Source organism: Populus euphratica, unplaced genomic scaffold, assembly GCF_000495115.2.
Source record: "Populus euphratica unplaced genomic scaffold, PopEup_1.0 scaffold164.1, whole genome shotgun sequence".
Lineage (NCBI taxonomy): Eukaryota > Viridiplantae > Streptophyta > Magnoliopsida > Malpighiales > Salicaceae > Populus > Populus euphratica.
This window is the reverse complement of record NW_011500048.1, coordinates 327,329-350,280: the sequence shown is the minus strand read 5'-3', so window position 1 is coordinate 350,280 and position 22,952 is coordinate 327,329. Positions and strand designations below refer to the sequence as shown.

Here is a 22,952-nt window from a genome sequence, read left to right as displayed (position 1 = left end):
GCTTTTATATTGGGTGGGCCTCCCAAATAAAAGAAAAGGGATGGAGGTCTCCTGGTCTAACAGTAAAACAGCTAAGAAACACACACACACACACAAATTGAGAAGGTAGCAGACAGAATCCAGAGGCAGAGAGCGAGAAGTAGAGATGTCGGTGAAGTTGCAGCAGCCGGTAGGGCAAAAACGGCTGACGAACGTAGCAGTGGTCCGATTAAAGAAGCATGGTATGCGTTTCGAGATTGCTTGTTACAAGAACAAGGTCCTTTCTTGGCGCTCTGGCGTGTGAGTGTCTTCTTCTTCCTTTTCCTCTCCTTCGTTGCAAATCTATTATTTTTGCTCTTTGTAATACGTAGCATGTTTATTTTTAGAATGAAAAGGTAATAATACGGTCCATCTATTTTTGGCAAAACAAAACAGAGAGAAAGATTTGGATGAAGTGCTGCAGTCCCACCACACAGTTTATTCAAATGTTTCCAAAGGAATTCTTGCAAAATCTTTAGATTTGAATAAAGCTTTTGGACATGATGATCAGACCAGAATTTGCCTTGAGGTAAGCATGAAGGAATTTAGCTGGCAAATTTTGTTTAATTTATGATTGGAAATGAATTAATCGGCTGCCCACGGTTGTTTTATTATGATTGTTATTAGATATTGGAGAAAGGGGAGCTTCAAGTGGCCGGGAAAGAGAGGGAATCTCAGTTGTCTAGTCAGTTTCGGGATATCGCAACTATTGTTATGCAGAAAACTATTAATCCCGAAACCCAACGTCCTTACACTATCAGTATGATTGAGAGATTGATGCATGAAACTCACTTTGCTGTTGAACCGCATAACAGCTCTAAGAAGCAGGTGATATGGTGGCTTTTTAACTGTTAAAAAATTGTGATGCTTGTTGGATTTGGTATAGCATGTGTAATATTCTTGCTACTTGTGTATTTTGCTCAGGCGCTAGATGTTATTCGTGAGCTTCAAAAGCATTTTCCAATCAAGCGGTCTCCAATGAGACTTGGGCTTACTGTTAGTGCACAGAATTTTTCTACTCTATTGGAAAAGCTTGGTGCCTGGGATGCTAATGTTGTTTCGAAAGATGAATCTGGAAGTCGTCAATCTATTGTAAGTTTCACTCATTCCTTGGTAGTGTGAAATTTTCATCTACACGTTACCTCTCACTGGGTTAACTTTTCTTCACTCTCTTTTTTCCATAGCAGCTTTTATAACGTGTTGGCAACAAATTGTTTAGTGGCTTTGTTTCTTGCTTTCGTCTTTCATAAAAGTGCTGGTTTCATGTGTCACCAGTGGACTAGTATACACTAGAACATGTGAAATAAGTTACGGACCAAGCTTTCAAGGCTGTAATCTATTTCTAAAATTCTACTTAGGCTAGTTGTTGTTGATCATAGCTCACTGAAGTGGAGGAAAGCTACAGGAAGTTTCATAACCCATTGCATTACGTGTGTCCCGGGTGTCATCCCTGCAATGGCAACATTACCTCCCTATGAAAACAAGTACAACTAGAGTAATATCATAAACAATTTACGAACTCATCTTTTCAAGTTAACAGGTTTAGCTGGATTTTTCTAATGTCATGGCTGCCTTTGAGAATACCCAACAAAACCAGACAGTTACATTTCTCTCATAAATGTCATATTTGTGACACACAAAAAAAGAAGAAGAAGAAGAAGAGAGGAGAATCACCATGTCAAGAGGTCCACCTAAGAAAATCATTTCGGAACTACTAGAAGAGAGGAGAATCAATGCATTCTCCCCTTACCCCCAAAAAAAATCTAGTAGTTCCAATATGATTCTTAGGTGGACCTCTTGACATAGTGATTCTTTTCTTCTTTTATCTTTTTGTCTATTCTTAAGTTTGAAGCATCTTCTCAAGTGTATGTTCACCTCTTGACATAGTGATTCTTTTCTTCTTTTATCTTTTTGTCTATTCTTAAGTTTGAAGCATCTTCTCAAGTGTATGTTGACCTCTTGACATAGTGATTCTTTTCTTCTTTTATCTTTTTGTCTATTCTTAAGTTTGAAGCATCTTCTCAAGTGTATGTTCACCTCTTGACATAGTGATTCTTTTCTTCTTTTATCTTTTTGTCTATTCTTAAGTTTGAAGCATCTTCTCAGGTGTATGTTGAAATCTGCACATGTTTTGGGTACGAGTTTTTATTGAATTTTCTGCAGATTTGTGAAATGGACCCAGGTTTCTTCAGGGACTGCGATGCCTTGGTGAGGAATCTGCAGGGCAGGCTGGAAATTCTTGCGGTGTCTGTTCATTTTGAGGAGGACACCCATGTAGATGATTATGATGACTATGAAGATGTGCCCTCAGCCCTACCCAAGGAATCTACTGATTCTGCTGTACAGCTGAGTGAGAAAATCCAAAAGCAGACTCTATCTGATGAAAAGAAAGCTGGGGCGGAGGTAAAGCAAAACAAGTGCAGCACATGCAATGTGTTCGTTGGGGATGCAAAGCAGTTCAGGGATCACTTCAAGAGCGACTGGCACAAGCATAATTTGAAGCGCAAGACCAAGCAGCTGCCTCCTCTTACTTCAGAAGATTGTCTGGCTGACATGGACCTGAATGACTCGAACACAGATATAAAAGAATACTCGTTTTGAGATTGGACCGATCATTATATGATTGTTGTCTGTATGTAGTTTTGCATTAGCATTTTGTATATTTTTGGGGCCATTTTCAATGAATCTCACTTGAGTTGGATTTTACAAGTTAATAATGAGGATTTTTGCCCCCAAAAAAAAAGATTAAGAATACATAATCTTTGTTGAGTGATGCAGGTTCCAGTGTTTTGTGGGACCGTAATTCAGTTTGCTGACCAGCAGGTTTCTCACTGGTTCTTCGTTGCTCTTTGTTTGGGTTGAACCTATTGAATTGTGAAGATGTGAACCACTCTGGTTTTGCCTGAAAATACCTTAGGTGGTATGTGCAGAAAGACACGAGTAAGTTTTGCCTCTCATAATTCGTATAGAAATTCTTACATGGAAATGACACCATGGTTCTTTGCATAACAGACTTATTTGAAGAACCGCATCAAGAGAGATGCAAGCATGGTATCGAGGCTTGTTTATCTAGCAATTCCACATGCTGACGAACTGGCTCTTTGTATACCAATTTATTGGTCGTAAGTTTAAGCCTGTTAATATTTCTGCTCGGTACACATCGCTTGGGGTGTTTCCGGATCTTAGAACTTGGATCTTATGATCTACTAAGCTATCTAGCAAACACTAGCTAGATGCCGCACGCTACGCCCCGGCTGTGCAATCTCTTTTCTTTTTTTTTTCTTTTTTTTCCTAATGTTAAAAAGAAAAATATTCATGTGACACTAGTGCTTTTTTAAAAAAAAATCTAAGATTAAGTAATTAAAAAAAATACATGAGGTGTTAGAGTAACAACTAAGAAAACAAATTAAATAAAATATTATAAAATGAGTATTTTATATTTATATTTGATTAATTAATTTGATTTAATTTAATTTAAAAATAAAATTACTTATTAGATCCAACTTAATCTTTTGAATCTCATTAAATTCTATACATAAGCTCAACAAAAAAATCAATACTCCATCAATTTAATATTAAAAAATAAAATTAATTAATTTAATTAAAAGAATCCTTTAAAAAAGTTAAATTTAACAAAAAAAAAAACTTAAAGTAACCTTTTTTTTATTTTCACAACCACTTAAAATTCTTATAGAAAGAAAAAAAATGATGGAGGATAAAATTTAAAAAAAAATATAAGCTTAAAAAAAATAAACTCAGACAAACCTTTCATAAACTAGGTTATTCTCTCAAATTAATAATTTATTAAATTCAATATCCAAACTTAATCAGAAAGCTCAATACTCGAGTAATTTAATGTTGAAGGATGAAATAAAAAACAGATTTTAAGATAAAAAAAATAAAAAATCAAAATAAGAATCAAAATTGACAAGGAAAAAAACTTAAGAATGAAATTGAAGAAAAAATTAATTTTAAAAATTAGCTTGAATAAAATAAATAGCAGTTAAAATAATAGAGATCAAATGTAACAGATGAAAAAATTCATAAAAGGTTAAATAAAAAAATTTTAATTTTATAAATTATTTTAAAATAAAAAATAATAATTACTATATTTTAAAAAAATAATTAAAAAATTACTTTGAAAATTTAGATAACAAACATAAAAATCACGAATGAAAAAAAACATATATATATATCATCGAACACTCAATTGGAGACACGTAAACCACACGCACCGCTTAGGCATAAAGGAGCCATTCGGTCTTCCCCCCACAAGTAACTTTCAATCACTAGACAGCGTTGCATGTATCGTCTAAAACCTTGGCAACTATTCAAGTACTTTGAACTTTATTTTAATATTTTTTTAGCAAATGACCTTATCAACCCCTGCATCCACGTAAAAGGTTTTTTTTATTCCAAGAGAAATGAAGTACTTTCACTAAAACTCCAAAAAAAAAACCTTAGGGTTACTCCTTTTTTTTTTTTTTTTGCAGCCAATGTTAAATTAGTAATTATATTGTTCTTAAAAAATAGAAAAGGATAAATTTAACCTAATTCATTTGATAACAATTAATGAATCCAAAAATAATAATAACACCCTTATTAACTAGGCCATGGATTTTTAGAATGAGAGGCAAAATGATAAAAATAAATTAAATTAAATTGTTTCAATCGACGCTGCTTTGTCTTGGTGAATACACTGAGATATTTTCTTAATTAATGTGAGCTGCAATACTTCCATCACTTGCTTCTGCCATATGACACACGTGTGATTGTCATTGTCTCCTTGGTGATGCCACCGCAGAGGAATTGGTTTTCAACGTGGATAAACACCGAAAGGATTATTACAGTACCCAAAAGCTAGGGAATATTTATTGTATTCAGTCCTTGTTAGTTCGTGAAAAGCGATTTTAAAAAAAAAATTAAAATTTTTTTGTGTTTATTTATTATTAAAAAAATTAAATAAAAAAATAATTTTTATTTATAAAAAAATTTAGCTTGATTTTCAGAAAAGTATTTTTCTTTTATTTTAAATGAAAAATACTTTTAAAAAATTATGAAAAATTTAGAAATACCATATTACTTATTAATTATAAAAAATTTGTTTTTCAAAATTTTTAATTGCTATATATTTTATTTTAATTCCTTATAATTTGATTTAATTTGATTTTTATATTAATTTTAATCCTTATTTTTTTATGTTTACTTATTTTATTTGAAATAATTTATGAAATTATAATTATTATTTTTTAATTTTTTTATCTGTTAGATTTGATTTTTATTATTTTAATTTTTATTTATTTTATTTGAGATAATTTATAAAATTAGATTTTTTTTAATTTTATTATCATCTAACTTTTTAATTTGTAAAATTTATTCCTTATTATTTTAATAAGTTTAAAGAAATATATTAATAAGTTATTTATCAGCTCATTTTTAATGAAATAACCAAATACTGAAAAATATTTTTTAATTTATTTTTCATAACACTATTAAATATAAAAAATAATTTATTTTTTCATAATTCACTTTAAAAAAAATTACTTTTTCAAAAGAAGTTATTTTCAAACCAAAAAAAGTAACTTGTATCGACATGGATTCACTGGAAAGTCTTTGATTATCCGTCATGTGTTACATTTTCTAAGTATCAACTTCTGTTGTAAACAGTTTACAATAATTATGTATTATTTATCAGTTAAAAAATTTAAATATTTATAAATTATTTATTATATTTTAAATACTTAATGAGTGTTCATTGTCTAATATTATTTTTTCATTCATTGTCCTCCCTACTTTTTTCGGCCAACCTATGTCACAAGTTTTATTTTCTTTAGAATAACAATCTTCAATTCTCTTCTCTTTAAAAGACTTATAAAACTTCAAATAGATTAGAAACCCTACTTCAACTAGGAAACAAAATAAAAATCTAAAATTATAAAAAAAAAATTAAAATCCAAAATTAACCAAAAAAATCACAAAAATTGTCAAAATTAAGGACCCGAAATGAATTTTTTAAAATCTAAAGATCTAATAATTGAAATAAAAATTTCACAAATACTCTAAGAAAAGCAACCTCCAAAAACTCATGTAAAAATTTAAGCGCGATCTGAAAATCGGATAAAAAATCATGATCATTTTAAGTGGTTATTTTGATTTGGCACAACCCAGCCTCTTAAACATAAATCTATTCTATTGGTCTATAAATACATTTAATAGACCCTTCACATAATCTGTCTTGAACGGATATTCATCTAATTGTGACAGATAAAACCTTAAATAGGTTAGAAACGCTACCTTAACTAGAAAATAAAATAAAAATCCAAAATTACAAAGGAAAGAAGTATGGAATTTGAAATTAACAAGAAAAAAAAAACTGCCAAAATCAAAGCCTTGATATGAGATTTTGAAAATCTAAAAATCTGTTAGTCAAAATAATGATTCCATAACTAAGAAAAACATTCTCTAGAAATTCATATAAAAATATGAGTACAATCCAATAATCGAATCAAAAGTTATGATCATTTTGAGTTGTTATTCTAATCAGGAGCAATCAAATCTCTTAAGCCTAAATATGTCATGTTAGTCCATAAATACATTTGATAGGCCCTCCATATAATCTATCTCGAACATATTATCATCTAGTCGTGGCAGATAGAACCTTAAATAGGTTAGAAACCCTACCTCAACTAGAAAACAAAACAAAAATCTAAAATTATAAAGGAAAGAAGCATGAAATCTAAAATTAACAAGAAAAATCAAAACAATTTCCAAAATCAAAACCCCAAGATGAGATTTTTAAAATTTAACGATCTGTTAGTCGAAATAAAAATTCCATAACTACTCTAAGAAAAAAACCTCTAGAAACTAATGTAAAAATTTAAGCACGATCCAATGATCGGATCAAAAGTTATGATCATTTTAAGTCGTTATTCTGATTTGACAAAACCAAACCTTTTAAGCCTAAATCTGTCGTACAAATCCATAAATACATTTGATAGGCCCTCCATGAAATCTGTCTATAATAGATCATCATCTAGTTGCGGCAGATAGAACCTTAAATAGGTAAAAAACACTACTTCAACTAGTAAACAAAATAAAAATCCAAAATTAACAAGAAAAATAAAAAAAATGTCAAAATCAGGGTCCCAAGATGGGATTTTTAAAATCTAAAGATCGAACGATTGAAATAACGATTCCATAACTACTCTAAGAAAAACAACCTCTAGAAACTCTTGTAAGAATTTAAACACGATCCTACGATCGAATCAAAGTTATGGTGATTGGCACAAAAAAACCTCTTAAGTCTAAATCTGTCCTACTAGTCCATAAATATATTTAGTAGGCCCTCCACATAATCTGTCTAGAACAAATTATCTAGTTATGGCAGATAGAACCTTAAATAGGTCAGAAATCCTACCTCAACTAGTAAACAAAATAAAAATCCGAAATTAACAAGAAAAATTAAAAAAATGCCAAAATCAAGGTCTTAAGATGAGATTTTTAAAATCTGACAATTGAAATAACAATTCCATAACTACTCTAAAAAAAACAGCCTTCATAAACTCATATAAAAATTTAAGGACGATCCAATAGTTAGATTAAAAGTTATGGTTATTGGTATAACCAAACCTTTTAAGCCTAAATTTGTTCTATTAATCCATAAATATATTTGATAAGCCATTCATATAATCTGTTTAGAATATATCATCATCTAGTTAAGGTAGATAAAACCTTAAATAGGTCAGAAAACCTATCTCAACTAAAAAACAAAATAAAAATCTAAAATTATAAAGAAAAAAAAAGCATGAAATTCAAAATTAACAAGAAAAATCATAAAAACTGTTAAAATTAGAGCCTTAGGATGAGATTTTAAAACTTTAAAGATCTGATAGTTGAAATAACGATTCTATAACTACTTTAAGGAAAACAACCTTCAAAAACTCATGTAAAAATTTGAGTAATATCCAACAATCAAATCAAAAATTATAATTATAATTATTTTGAGCAATTGTTTTAATTTGGCAAATCTAAACCTTTTAAGTCTAATTTAATTTGGCATTTATAAACTTTTTAAGCTTAAATTTATCCTATTAATTTATAAATATGTTTGATAGATTTTTATTTAGTTTTGGAAACTTACATTTAAAATATTTGACTTGGATACAATATCATACCCCCTCGTATTGGGTCAACGGAGGTTTAGAAGTTGCCATCTCAAGAACTGTGCAGCCTAAGCTCGAGGTAATGGAACCTCCGCTCTCATGTTAACAATCTCTGTAGGAGGCTGGACTGCATCTGCGCCGGTCACAGTATCACTAGCCCGCTACCCTTTATATTCCTGCAATAGGGTAGTCAAACATCACCGAACTTTTCTTTCTTCATAAACCAAAATCGGAGCTTTACTCCGGGAAATAATTCATGTTGCAAAGTTGACACATCATGCTGTTGGCAACTTATACAAGAGGAGCGCGTTTCTTTTAAATTATTTGAGACAAAACCTTTTGAGTTTTCATTGTGATACAAGTTTGTTTTTTAGAAGAAAATTAATAAATATACGGATAGGCAACACTCAATCCAGATAATTCATAATTTTAAATTTTAATATAAACATGATACTTATCAAAATAAGTTTTTTCTTATTTTATGAATACACTTTAAACAAAAAATAATTTTTAAATTTTTTTTAATAATTAGATTTTATTTATCTGCTATGTTATGGCTCAGATTAATGTTTTAAAAAGCCTTTTAAAAAAATTATTTAAGTGTTGCTAGCATATTTTAAAAATAAATAAATTATGGAGGGATTAACCTAATATAATCTAATTAAATAGGCAAGTTCAAAGGCAACTTGAATATATATATATATAGAGGTTGATTAAAAAAACTTCAAAGTTACAATATATTAGATCAATTCAAATTAATATATAAAATTTATAACTTAAAATTTATGATAATTTTATAAAAAATAAATTAAAAATATATATTTAACCCAATTTTCATTCTATTCAATATTCCCGTTGCCTATCAACATTGAATAAAATCTTAACCGATTAATTAACATGTCTTTTTAAGCTGATAATTTTGACATTAACACAAACTTCTAATGAAATTGAAAAGAGATGCCAACTATATATATGTATACTTATTAACTCTAATATGAAAGATCCAATTGTCTTTTTTGAAAATCAAAGAGCTCAGTGCGATTGAATCCTCGAACTACTGACCTCTAAAAACGTATTAAGAACCTTAATCCTTGATGTTAATGTTTTAGTCCCATCTCTCAAGGTAGCAGAAACATTATCTTGCTTTGTGGTTTGGTAATTTTAGGTCGAAAATGGTTTTGAGTTTTTAACAATAAGGAATAGTCATGTCATTTTTAGAACCTGTTTATCTAAACAACGATCCTGAGTTTGTTGAGGCAGGCAATGAGGATTCTCTATAATGTTTCTCGTAGTCAATGGATCTTTTAGATTTTTCCCTTGTGAGTTCGCTTGATAAAAATGTCATCCACATGAACACCAAACCTTTTACCACCTCACGATCTTGAGAGTATATCTATCCGCGCTGCAAAGTTAGAGATCAGCAATTAAAGGGAAATTAAAGAGTTAAAAATTGAAAATAAAATAAAGATCTTGTAAGAACTCTTGCCCAAGAGACCAAAGCCACTCTCGTAACTCCATCACTTGAAATATATCATCACCCCAGAGAGAGAGAAGGAAGGAATGGCTATGAAGAATTGTTTCCAAGTTTGTTCAGTGAGTACTACCACCAGAGCTGGTGTTTGCCATCCATTTGCTTCTGTGGAAAAGCTTCAATTGCCAGCCTGTAAAGGACTCAACACATCCAATTTACCGTTGTCTTCACCTTCTTCATCCTTTCCTCGCTCACTGAGAAGCAGATGCCAAAAATCCCGCGTTGTCTGCAAAGCTCGTGAAGCTGTAGATGCAGGTTTGCCAAATTCTATCTCATTATCTTTTTATGCATCTCTTGTTTGCTAGAACATCATGGAGAGAACTATACTTGGAGCGATAGCTGCTAATCCCTTTTTAGCAACTGGGTCGCGTGCTTATTGAAGGAAGTGAACAAAAATTAGATTGTCCTTAGCCGTGATTATCCTTATGCAATTGCTAGTGACAGAGTTTCATGAAAGGGTATAATCTTCAATAAATCCAACAGAATTCTCTCTATTCTCTCACGAGGATGAATATTCTTGAAATTTGATCATGCAAATGTTTGAAATGTGCAGTTCAAGTAGCGACAGATGCAAGCTGGGATACTGTGATCGGGAGCGACACCCCTGTTCTTGTGGAGTTTTGGGCACCATGGTGCGGACCTTGTAAGATGATAGCACCGGTAGTCGAGGAGTTGGCAAAAGAATATGCAGGAAAGATAGCTTGTTACAAAGTCAACACTGATGACTGCCCTAATATTGCCACAAAGTATGGAATAAGAAGCATTCCGACTGTGCTGTTTTTCAAGAAAGGAGAGAAGAAAGAAAGTGTTATTGGAGCAGTGCCCAAGACCACCTTGTCTAACTCCATAGACAAGTATATAGATGCTTGAAAACAACAAACTATGTGGAGCTATGATGGAGCTACAAGTGCATAGCAATTCAAATTTCCTTGCATGGTGCAAATGTAACTATGAACTCAGCTCTTGTTCAAATTGATAATGCAATGTGCATCACTCTTTCTTCACCTTATGAATTGTCTCCCTTTCATCTGTAACTGTACAGAAACCCATTTAAGCGTATCATGCGCGCACTGAAAGGTCCATTATTATTTGCAATTCATCTGGATTGCACTATGTTCTTCATTTTGATTTGCCACAGCTCCTAATCGTGCTTTGAAGTGAAATGTCACCGTTATAGTAATTCGATTAATCAATGCTAGGCACGATAATAGAAAAACTAGTTGCCAGTAGGCAAGATCTGATGACAGACAAGACCGAACACTTGACCAGCTTCCCTGCCTCACCGTTTGTTTTCAGCCAAGCGATTTTAAGGCATAACTAGCAAGCCCCCCCAACTCATCGTGCTTCGCCATTCTTGAGATTTTACAACCCGGGAAAACAGAATTCAATGGCTCAAAATTAAGCTGGTGAAAATTCTGTCGCTATAATTAATCCATCACTACTGTTTATTTCATGAATTTTGAGACCGGAAAACGGGCAGGATAGATATGGAAAGAGCCCAACCAGATAGCTATTCCTTCCCCAAATCCTCATTCCAGGACTATTATAAAAGAGGCTGTATCGAATCGAAAAAACAATTGAAGTACATGAGGCAACTCGAAGAGGATTTAATATTTCATTGATAAAACACTATGCTATATGTTTACTTTTCCTCGAAAATTTAGTACAAAGTGGGAAGCAAGCCCTCAAGCCATTCCTTCGTGTAATGCCATCTTTTATGAAATTCTGCCCACACTCGTGCTGCACAAGCAGTTGTTGAGATATCAGTATAATTAACAGAACCTTCAAGGGGATGGTTTCCAATCAAACTGAAGATTACTAAACCCATTAACTGCTCCTAGCCCACTGGGCAGCTGGTTCCCCAAATCATGTTGATGATTCATGCTCTGGTCTCGTACCATCGATGGCATACCCATCCGACCATTCATTATAGAGTTATTACCCATTGCAGCTCTGATTCCATTGACCACTGTAGACTGCACAAATCCACCCATTGTGCCATATCCAGCACCCCCTATTCCAGAACTATTGACTGTCCCATTTCCCACCAGGCCATTTCCTCCATTGAGAACCGTATTGTTACCTGTTGGCAAAATCCCATTAACATTTTTCACGTCATTCACCAAAGAACCAACCCCAACCATTCCACCAGTGCCATTAAGTTGGTTGGACAACATGATTTCATGTATGATTTTCTGGACAGAGCTTTGAGAATCACCATGGTCAGCCTCACCAGAAAGAGCTGGCTGTTGCAAGGGAATGTTTGCTGGTGAATTTGTGGAACTAATATGATTGGAAGCTGTTAAGGCACTATGAGATGTTTGTGGAGGATTATTTGACGATGAGGGTGTTGGTGACTGGAAAGGAGAAGGATTAGGTTGTGCCTGTGGAATCGTACCAGAGGAACCAGGAGATGGAATCTGAACAGAGTTCCCTCCATAGGGACTGCTTGCATTATTCATAGAATTTTGTTGTCTTGAATTCATTGAGTTTTGGTGGAGAAGCCCCACAATAGTGCTGGCAGATGTGGTTGTAGATGCTGTGGTGAGTGAGTTATTTACACTAGCCATACCATTGCTGGCAGTGATTTGCATTGTGACTTGGGCTGAACTTCGATCACTATTTGAGTTCTGGGGTATTGTTTGCAGTTGCGGCTGCTGTACCTCAGGCTGTGGAGCTTGACTATGGAACCCAGATGAAGAACCTGTCCTCCGAGGGAACTTGGCCAAACTCTCTGAAACAAAATAAGTAGATAAATAATTCAGTGCCCAACATGACAACAAAGGACAAACATGGTATGATGGTGATAAGAATGATTATCACAGCAATGTCACCATGGACATGAATTTTTGCAGGAAACATTCATGGGGACACCTTCTAAAAATTACCTACATAAAAGTAAAAATAATAAAATAATAGCCCAAGTAAGAACTCGTCAAACATACCCATTGGCCCCGTTCCAGTTTCTCGGCTATAATCAATCAAGTCTTTCATACTATTTACCACTTCTGATATCTGCAATGATATGGAACAAATTATTATGAGAGAAAAAAATCAATCAGACTGCAGATATATTAGCAACCTCATGAAACATCCTTGAAGTCAACATTATCCATTTGACATTCTTACAGTTAAAAATATTTTCAGGTGCCATATCCAGACTTTAAGGAATCACATGTAAATGCTGACAAAATAATTAAGATCATTTTCAGCTGTTTGTGACAGATTCTGTTAAAGCATGGGATAAGCAGGTAGAAGCCATCCAACTTCAACCAGCATTCATTACATTATCAAAAATTTACAACCCCAAATCATCACAAAAGTTGTTCGTTGCAATAAAGCCAGTAGTTCAGACCTAAAGATATTTCCAAGCCACAATTTCAAACAACCATGATAGATAGGGAAATTTATAATTACAGTGGTAAATCAATGCCACAATATATTACAGAGATATTAATTAATCTATAATGAATAGAGGATGGGGCAATACAATGTAAGCTGGGGTAAAAAGAAAACATATTTGCACAGAGGCTAGCTAGAAGCATACAGAAATCATGATATTCCAGTACAAAATCAGCTAACCGTTGTATCTAATGAAATTTAGTATAGTACAATGAAAGATGTTGAAAAAGTAAAGCAACTGCCAAATCTTGTAGGAAAGTGAGCTATCCATGTTCATCATGTAATATGTCCTCAAGTACAATCATACCAAAAATAACAGCCAAATTAACACCTGAAAGATCTAGTTGAGAAAGTTAAGCAAAGATTCACGAGCAACCATATTATGGAAGGCAATTCTGTCTAGGCATGACTACTTGGTACAAATTCATTGCAATGAGCAAAAGGACAACATAGGAGAGCACATATGCAACATATAGTGGGGGAAAAAAATCCAAATCTAAACAGCAAATGAGAATGAAGAAGAAAATAAGAACGCTTTCCTCTAGGGAAAAAAAAAAAAAAACAAAGTGAACATGAACAAGCAAAGCTCAAATCAAAGACAACAAAATTTCAAACCAAAAGGATCTTCTCTTCAAAATTTTATGAGACCCCAGACATGCATCCTGTCATGGAACTAATTGTAGAAAATGCAAGCTACTCATGACATTTAACACTAAGCAACCACCAAGGAAATTAATGAGCCGCAATGACCCTGAAAGAATTTAGGAAATCACCTGAAGGCACCGTACATATCTCTTTGTATATCCTAGATCGTTTACTAATGGCACTTCCAAGGCTTTTGCCAGTTGTCGAGCAGATGCAACAAACCTAAAGAAGGATAACTTACCAATTAACAAATAGAAGGCATGGACAGCACCATACATGTATTACAAAAATGACATTTCCATTGCTTTCACGTACAACAGTTCATAAATGAATGGATGCAGAACTCATAAAAACACAAATTCCAGCAGATGTAGAGAAAAGAAGTCTACAAACTATGAAACAAATGGTCAACCACAAAGGATGAATGGGAAGGTGCATAATTTTTCTCACTTTGTGATAAATGTAAATTTTATCCCTTACATGTCATAAATCTAAGTAAATGCAAACTCAATCAAGATATAACTAGAAACATCCCTCCAACCATCTCTTAAATCATGTAATGAAGAATAGAGAAACTATGTTTGAAATGTAGTAACTGATAGTCTAGTCTCATCTCTCTCATGGACATCCTAAGCAAAGATGAGAAGAAACATTGTAACCAGTATTAATTTACATGTGTTCAATATCACAATCACACCATATAAATTCAGCTTGACAAAATGAATGAAAGATCACCGTACATATCTAATGGAAATATTGAAACTCATTGAGCTTGATTGCCAGAGCAACGGTACTCAAATAATTGCAGCAGCTTTAACACTATCAATACAGCATGCTCAACCAAAGGTTCATGGAATAAACACAATGTAGCAGGACAACTTACATGGTACAATTATTTTGCAACTCTGGTACAGATAAATTGGACGATGCAGTTTGAGCTGCAGCCTGATACTTTTGAGCTGCAGCACCAAGCTGACTTACCTGCAAAATGTGAAGAAAAACACTGAATACTTGATTTATATTTGTAAGCAGAAATTATCTTATAGCCACTAGATATCATATCACAGAAAAATCTGAATCATTATCATTAACCACTTAACATAAGGGTTTCTTCAGTGATGAACTGAATATTGAAGTGAACTGGAAACTACAGGTACTTTGGGCATTTCACAAAAATCAACAAGGCTATAAACCACATAGAAAATAACACATAATAAACACAACCGCACAGGCAAAAAGTTTCCACAAGGCATTACTTAAAATCAATGTTTGTTCGTGATAAACTAGATATTTAAGATGTTTTAACCTTTTATCGAAATGAAAAGGGCCACAAACCAGACTTTGCTAACAGCATGTCCATACAGAATCAACAAATATATAATCAAACTACAACACAAGTATCACAAAATCAGCTACATCAAAGTCCAATTCAATTCATTAATCTGATCCTGATCCACTGACCATCTCTATGGAAGCACAAATCTTCCTAGTGCTGTGAGTTAAACAAGAATCAGTACATAAAAGATGACATGACAAGTAAGAAAAAAGAATATAAACTAAGTAATGGTGCTCTTTGATACCAAAACTGATTCTGAGCATTATTTCTAACAAGCTAACACCAAAAGCCACAAACAAATTCAATTAATTTCACTTCCAATGAACAATGTAAAAGGATTATGCTAATCAATGTTATTCCACATGCATCAAGCATGTTGATTGAAAAAAATTGATTAAAATAGCAATTCTTAACCTACTTAACCCATCATCAAAATGAATAACTTGTGCACAAAAAAGCACCTATATTACTGAATATTGAACATATCTTAGTGTCAATCAGCTAAAATAGTGTGGGTAAAAAACGGTTTCCAACATGAATTAAAAGTAATGAAGAAGTGAGGGTAACCTGTGGTATCAACAATCTTCGAGGTATAAGCTCTTCATGCCGTCGGGCACAAAATTCCCATGAGCATATCTGGCAAAAGAATGGAGGAACAGAAGACAGAAGAAATCAGCCAACACTTCCTGAAGAATTTAGAAGACAGGAATTCAGCTAACACTTCCTGAAGAATTTAGCTTATAAAAGCAATAGGGAATTTCTCCGAAGTTTAACCTTCAAATCTGGAGAGAAGACTATCCGCAGCTGACCATCACGAACAACACGAAGTTGCTCAAAAACACTTTCCTGTATTGCTTTCGCATAATCCAGAACAATTTGACCGGATGAGTTTTGATATTCACGTGGCATATCAACATAAAGAAGTTCTTCCAAGGTACCACTTTCATATTTGATTTTAAAAAGCCTGGGAAGAACTTCAACAGTTGCCTCTGAAAGTACAGAAGATCAAAATCAGATATAACATGATCCAGGGAGAGTTTTACTAAGAGACAAACCCATTCAAACTAGCACTGTCAAACAGTCTTATCCATGGACAAAAACAACATGCAATGAATCACAAGGATTCTGAAAATCTAACATACCAAAACCCCGGCCTGGCTTGCGATTGCAAATCTCACAATGCCATACATCCTGCAACATTTGCACGAATCATTACAATTTGCATCCATAATTGGCTCTAAAAGAAATTAAACAAGTTTTATCAAAACTATATAATTAACTTCTCTAGCACAGCTACCACTAACATCATGGGTGCATTTTTCTTATTTTCTGGATTACATATAAGCATCCAAAGAGAGCATTAAGAAGATACCATGACCGTAGAGATATTTCAAATGATATACCTAACTGTCTATTTTCACCTAAGACACCAGTATAGAAGAACTTGATTGAATTGACTTCACAACAACAATTTTATAAAATCACCAAGTTTTATCTAGCAGCAGACCTGAGGGAAAACACCAGCTGTTTGCCGGCCACTTCCATACATAGAAACACACCACTTCTTTTTTGCATGGGGAGCAAAGAACTCAGAAACAAATTTCCTCCAGAAATCAATGTTATTGTCCTGCATGAAAGGTAGGGAGCTATTACAAATAAATAAATAAATAAAAAGCCAAAAGCAAACGCTGAGAACAAAATCTTTTCAAGGAAGTCATACTTCAGGCCTGCGTTGCTGTTGATGCATGTAATTTGTAAGACGACGGGCACACATCCCAGGTTCATATACTGATTTTACTGGAGATCTCAAAGGTAAGTTCTGTTGTTGAAATTGTTGTGGTAATTGAGGCCTTTGCTGAGGTATTGCCTTCAAAAGTTGCTGTTGCTGTTGCTGTTGCTGCTGTTGTTGTTGATGCATTTGCATCAGCCTTTGCTGATGCAAAAGATTTAGTTGTACAACAGCCTGCTGAGAAGACTGCCTTGACATGTGAAGGAACTGCTGTTGATGCTGCTGCTGCTGCTGATGCTGATGCTGCTGCTGTTGATGCTGCTGCTGCTGCTGTAAAAACAAAGACTGATCTGAATGTTGAGGTTCCAACTTTACCGTTGACAAATTTCGAATAGTCTGAAGTTGCTGTGGCTCCAACTTGACTGGACCCAGATTTCTCAGTGGCTGCGGCTGCTGTGCTCCATGTTGATCATTTGTCACATGTGGCTCCATCTTAACAGGTCCAGCACCAGCTAACCCTCCTCGTATTGATTGAAATTGATGTTGCTGCTGCACCTGCTGGGCGTTGTGAGAGCCAGAGAACTGTTGCATTGATTGCTGACCATGCTGGAAACTTTGTGCTTCCAGTTGTTGGGACTGTTGTTGATCGGGCAACAACTGGTTGCCGGAAGGATTTGAAAACTGTTGTCCCTGAACTTGACCTGAAGGTCCAGGATTAACCATACTTGACTGAACAAATGACGATGGAGGAGCATTGAAACCCATTCCATTACCAACATTTGAAAGTGGATCAGATTCTGCCCCGGTATCAATATTTCCACGCTGACTGCTCCCAGGCCCAGGAAGTCCAGGATTTGGACCTCCGTTCCCAAAAGATTGGTTTAGGAGGGAGGGCACATTTCCAAGCATGCTCATGTTATTAAACTGAGTTCGGGGGGACATTAGAGAAGGGAATGCTGTTTGGGAACTCAAAGGACCACCCTGAGCTCCCAACATCCCCGAATTTGATCTCAAAAGTGAAGGAGAAACAGACTGGGCACCCCCAATTGGAGTGGGCGGCCCCGAGGGTACCATCTTACCAAGAATCACAACAACAACAACAAAAAAAAAAAAAACTAATTGGAGTACAAAACTATCTAAAACAACATAAATTGAATAGCCTAAAATTGCATAACAAAACAAGATAAAGCACTCAGACAGCTGGACTTAGTCACCACTTGAACTCCACATCCAACACTGCAGGCATCAACGTCCTCAGTATGTGCCAAATATGTTTTGTGCCTGAGCAAATGGTGCTGCGTTCTCTGAAACATGAGGCACACACCAAAGAAAACCAGAAGCAAAGAAGAATCTTCGATTCTGAACATTCTACAGCCGCGCTGCCTTGACACGACCAGCGATCTTTAAATGTTTCTCGCATGAATCTCTGTATGACACGAGCAGCTTCAGATCTATGTGAATCTCTATAAAGCTAAATAATTCAAAAATTAAAAAATACCAAATTTTCGCTGCTAAATAAGGTTTTGAAGTAACTTTGTAGTGGAAGGATAACACATCTCAAAATCCCAACAAGTTAGCTAACAAAGAACATGTCCCAAGTCAAAATATATATCTACCAAATTAAACAAAAATCATAAAATAAAACCTTATTCACCCCATCCAGAATCTAGAAATCCAAACAAAGACTTCAAAATAAAAACTTTTCAAGAAAAATTAAATAAATATTCAAAACAGAAACAAGTAGTTTAGAAAGGCTGAGAAATACACTAAAACAACTTTGTTGGAGCTTCAATAAACTAAAATGAATACAAAACTAAATAAAGAATAATGGGTTTCCGAGGAAATGACAAAAGTTGAAGAATTTGAGCTGAAAAAAACTTGAAATCAACAACTTACCACAATACAATACTCAAGTTGATATCCTCCCAAGAAGATTTCTTTCAATGAAACTACAATCTCAACAAGAACAAAAAAAATAAACACTTTTTACTGAATACAAAGAGGTGTTTTATTTGAGTTAAAAAGCTCTCAAGACTCCAGGGTCTTGTTTTGTTTCGCTCATCCTCTTCAAAAATCTAATCTTTCTCTGTTGTCTTTCCTTTTTTTAGTTCTCTGTAGATGTTTGTATTGTTCTTTGTCCTTGTTTGTGTGTTGCTGAATCTAGAGAGAGAGGGGCAGATTATTTTTCAGAGAGAGAGAGTTGAGAGAGATTGTGTGTCTCCTTGCGGACGTCAAATTTGTATCCGATAGGATTAATTTTTTTCTTCTTTCATTCTTTTTCTCTCTCTAGAAAATGAAGTCAAATGCTATTCTTTCTCTATTCCTTCATTCGCTTATGTGTTTTTTTTATGTGGATGTTACATGCATGCTTTATATGCATGGTTTGTCATCCCATTATATGGGTCATTACATGACATAACATAACATCATGCGCTGGTTTGGGCCTGTTTCATCTCAGGACTCGAAAATGACATTGGATTTGTGGTTATTTACAGAGATATCCAGTTAGGGTTGGTGCTGTAATGAATTCCGTGTGAGCGCCTGGACCGTTTCTGTCTGTTGACTGTTTTGCCACGTGTCCTATTTGATTTTTTCTTTTTTTCCTTATTTCTGAGGACGAGATCGTAAGATTTTATGCTAGTAAAATCTTTGCAGTTAAGGGATTGGTGAAGATTAAACTTTTGTATTTTCAAAATATTTTTGAAAAAAAATTATTTTTTTAATTTTTAGGTTATATTGATATTAAAAATGAATTTTAAAAATAAAAAATATATGTTATTTTAATATATTTATAAATAGAATTGTATATGTACAAAAAAAAAAAAGCAAATACACAAGTTAAACTATAATCTTGCAGTCGTAAATTTATTAAGTTACAAGAATATGGTATTGGTTTGCGAGAATTGAATTATCCATCTTTTAAAATGATTTTGAAACCTTATTAAACATTAATTCAAAGAAAGATTTATGCTAAGGATTTCAAGAACAATTCATAAATATCATCTTATTTAGAGTTCTACTCTCACAATATAAGAAATGATCAAATAAAAAAATTTGTTCCACTTTATAAAATTATTTTTTTTAATTTTATTACTATTTAACTTTTTAATTTATAAGATTTATTTTTTAAATATAAAAAATAAAACATTAATAAGTTATTCTCAATTTATTTTTATGACATAATCAAATACTAAAAAGTATTTTTCAATTTATTTTTTATTATACTATCAAATATCAAAAAATAATTTATTTTTTAAAAATTATTTTTCAATAAACAAATAAAACTTTAATTGTTTTTATTTTTTTTTCAAATAAGATGAATTTTTTTTTATTAAGATGCATACTGAAGTGTAACGCATGTAAATGTTTGGTATTATAATATATGATATTTTTTAAAAGTATTTTTTATTAAAAAACATTAAAACAATAAAAATATGAAAAAATCAATTTAATATTTTTTTAAAATTAAATATACTTTTAAAAATTAAAGTTATCAAAAACATTAAAAAAAACAAAAAAACAAAACCATCACACTCTACACACTCTCGAAAACGAACGGCTACTAAAGGCTCGAAGGGGAAACAGTGAAACAAAAACATCCATGATCCAACTAGAAGAGAATTTGCACGGCTCAAGCCTCAGAGTACTTTAATGTGCACTGGATCAGTGAATGTAAATACACTCACTTTTTGTTCGTTTGAGTGTCTCAATCATGGCCGTTGAAGGGTCCCAGGCCCATTCAACTATTTTTAGCACTTTGAGCTTGGACGCCCAGAGAAATGCATGGTGGTGTGTGCCGTACTGTCATCCATTCCAATTCTTTCTCGTTTCCATGCTTTTGTATTTACCATATTGTTAGGACTTGATATGTAGCGCACATCTAATAAATTTTTCTAACGTATAAAAGAAAAATTGAGGTATTGCTGATTTTTTTAATAAAATAAAATAAAATAGAGGTTAATTGATTAAGTTGACATGTCTAAATATAATTTACATAACCAGTAAAATTATAATTTGATTCAAAAAATTTAAAATAATATATTTTTTAAGAAATTATATTAAAATAATAATATATTTAATTGATCCGAGCTTACCTTAAATAACTTGTTAAGTCTGTGACTTGGATCATGAGACCATGATAATTTTATATAAAGTAAATCCAAACAAATTAAGAAACTCAGTTCTCAGTCATCCAATGTTAACCTGTCAAACTTATGACCTTGGTTATAAGATTGGAATAACCTCATAGAAAGTAAATAGAAAAATAACATGAGTCAACTCAGGTTAACTTACTAAACCTACGACTAAGATAATGAGACTGTAAGAACCTCATAGAAAGTAAATCAAAACAAATAATAAAGTTTAATTTTCAATAAACTCATTGTTGAAGGTTGAAATTGAAGAAAAAATTCAATCTAAAAAAACAGTAAAAAGACTTAAATATACTCGAGTTAACTTGCAAAACATGTAACTAAGGCATAAGATTGAGATAACCTCAAAAAAAAACAAACCAAAATAAATCAAGAAGCATAATCCATAATCAACTTCATGCTTAATAATGAAATTGAAAAAAAAAACATCAATTAAAAAATATTTTTTAGAAAAAAAACTTGATCAACTAGGTTAACATACCAAACTCATGACCCGAGACATGAGACTATCATAACTTTATAGAAAAAAATCAAAATAAGTCATGAAATGTAATCCCCAATCAACCTTGTCGCACGTGGCCACTCGATGTTGAGAGGAGTCATTGGAGTCGTCACCCAGTTGTTTGATTCAAGGTCATTAGGAAAGCCTGGTGTATTGGTCTTGTTATAGATTTGAAGATAAGGGACTGGTTGTGCCTAATCCCCAATTAACTTCATGCTTAATGATAAAACTGAAAAAATATCAACTATAAAAATACAATAAAAAAAACTCATTACTTGAGTTATGAGACCGAAATAAACTTATAGAAAGAAAATCAAAACCTAATGTTGAATGATGAAATTAAAAAAATAAAATGTCAATTAAAAAAGACAAAAAAAATCAAGTTAATCAAGTTAACCAGTCAAACCCATGATACAGGTTCTAAGACCTAGCTAACCACGTATAAAGAAACCATAATAAATTATGAAGTTGAAAATCTAAGGAACTAAATATTAAAAAATAAAATTAGAGAAAGAAAAATAGATTTAGAAAGAAAAAAAAGACAGGATAAAAAATGCATTATTGAAATGAATAGTACTTTTATAAGGCGGTGCATTTTAAAAACACCACCTCTTTTAGTTTATACTATAATAATTTCTTTTAACAAGTTACTGGATGATTGATTCACGTTATGTCATGAGTTGAATATTTATTTAACATAAAAAACAATTTTTAGGTGTTGTTAATAATTTTTCTAGTTAAAAAATAAAGAGTGTAAGGATTGACCTAATGTGATCTAGTCAACTTAGTGAATCCAAAACAACCAGGATGACAAGTAAAAACATAATTTGGCCAAAAAAGATTCAAAAATATATTCTTTTTAAATATTAAAATAACAACATATTAGATCAATATGGATCAATCAAGTTACTCTGTCAAATTTATGATCTAAGGTATGAGACCATAATAGCCTCATAGATAACAAATTAAAACAAATTATGAATCTTAATTCCTAGGTAACCTAATGTTAAATGATAAAATTAAAAAGAATGTAAATTAAAAAATAAAAAAAAAATACATAAGTCATCCTAGGTTAATACATTAAACTTACGACCTAGGTTATGAGACCGAGATAACCTTATAAAAAGTAGATGAAACAAATTATGAGGTTTGATTCTTAATTAACCTAATATTAAAAAATAAAATAAAAAAATCAATTAAAAAAAGGGATATAAAAAAAATAATTTGAATTAACCTGCCAAACTTGTGACCTAGTCCAAGAAATCAAGATAACCTCCTAGAAAGCAAACCAAAATAAATCATGTAGTGTAATTCCCAATCAATCTAATATTAAAAGATAAAATTAAAAATAAAAGTCAAGTAAGATAAGAAGAAAAAACGAGTTTACCAATTTAACGTATTAAACTTGTAACTTGAATTATGCAATAGAAATAACCTATAAAAAAAAATTTAAAAAACAAAAAAAAGAATTAAATA

The 22,952-nt window shown here is 32.6% G+C and overlaps 3 protein-coding genes and 1 long non-coding RNA gene across 5 annotated transcripts; 2 read left to right on the top strand and 2 right to left on the bottom strand.

The window, feature by feature from the left end:
- Positions 1-55: 55 nt before the first annotated feature.
- Positions 56-2,791, top strand: LOC105107565 (ribosome maturation protein SBDS). The gene is made up of 5 exons (XM_011001530.1): positions 56-279; positions 415-547; positions 646-846; positions 943-1,110; positions 2,182-2,791. Exons 1-5 carry the CDS (start codon positions 146-148, stop codon positions 2,617-2,619), a joined length of 1,074 nt encoding a protein of 357 aa, XP_010999832.1. The 5' UTR covers positions 56-145; the 3' UTR covers positions 2,620-2,791.
- Positions 2,681-3,347, bottom strand: LOC105107566 (uncharacterized). Its single transcript, XR_838905.1, has 2 exons — positions 3,033-3,347; positions 2,681-2,969 (listed from the first exon to the last, which is right to left on the bottom strand). It is a non-coding gene; the product is annotated as an uncharacterized LOC105107566 (long non-coding RNA).
- A 6,302-nt stretch (positions 3,348-9,649) lies between these two features.
- LOC105107561 (thioredoxin M-type, chloroplastic-like) lies at positions 9,650-10,791 on the top strand. Its single transcript, XM_011001524.1, has 2 exons — positions 9,650-9,966; positions 10,265-10,791. Exons 1-2 carry the CDS (start codon positions 9,741-9,743, stop codon positions 10,579-10,581), a joined length of 543 nt encoding a protein of 180 aa, XP_010999826.1. The 5' UTR covers positions 9,650-9,740; the 3' UTR covers positions 10,582-10,791.
- Positions 10,792-11,297: 506 nt separating this feature from the next.
- Positions 11,298-19,127, bottom strand: LOC105107562 (transcriptional corepressor SEUSS). Of its 2 annotated transcripts, XM_011001526.1 has the most exons (11): positions 18,720-19,127; positions 17,016-18,249; positions 16,815-16,982; positions 16,602-16,721; positions 16,237-16,285; positions 15,869-16,083; positions 15,662-15,730; positions 14,642-14,739; positions 13,887-13,980; positions 12,657-12,726; positions 11,298-12,445 (listed from the first exon to the last, which is right to left on the bottom strand). In XM_011001526.1, the coding sequence occupies exons 2-11, from the start codon at positions 17,895-17,897 to the stop codon at positions 11,496-11,498; spliced, it is 2,715 nt and encodes a 904-aa protein (XP_010999828.1). In that variant the 5' UTR covers positions 17,898-18,249; positions 18,720-19,127; the 3' UTR covers positions 11,298-11,495. The 2 variants fall into 2 exon arrangements, with proteins under 2 accessions (XP_010999828.1, XP_010999827.1); XM_011001525.1 differs by having other exon boundaries at positions 16,815-18,249.
- Between the last annotated feature and the right edge of the window lie 3,825 nt (positions 19,128-22,952).

Bases quoted from the DNA above. Each gene is read 5' to 3' on its own strand.
- LOC105107565 (XM_011001530.1), top strand. From the start codon at position 146: ATGTCGGTGAAGTTGCAGCAGCCGGTAGGGCAAAAACGGCTGACGAAC. The intron at 847-942 runs GTGATATGGTGG...TATTTTGCTCAG, and splicing joins ATAACAGCTCTAAGAAGCAG to GCGCTAGATGTTATTCGTGA. The intron at 1,111-2,181 runs GTAAGTTTCACT...AATTTTCTGCAG, and splicing joins CTGGAAGTCGTCAATCTATT to ATTTGTGAAATGGACCCAGG.
- LOC105107561 (XM_011001524.1), top strand. From the start codon at position 9,741: ATGGCTATGAAGAATTGTTTCCAAGTTTGTTCAGTGAGTACTACCACC. The intron at 9,967-10,264 runs GTTTGCCAAATT...TGAAATGTGCAG, and splicing joins TCGTGAAGCTGTAGATGCAG to TTCAAGTAGCGACAGATGCA.
- LOC105107562 (XM_011001525.1), bottom strand. From the start codon at position 17,897: ATGGTACCCTCGGGGCCGCCCACTCCAATTGGGGGTGCCCAGTCTGTT. The intron at 12,727-13,886 runs GTGATTTCCTAA...ATATCATTGCAG, and splicing joins GATATGTACGGTGCCTTCAG to ATATCAGAAGTGGTAAATAG. The intron at 12,446-12,656 runs GTATGTTTGACG...ATTTTGTTTCAG, and splicing joins AACTGGAACGGGGCCAATGG to AGAGTTTGGCCAAGTTCCCT.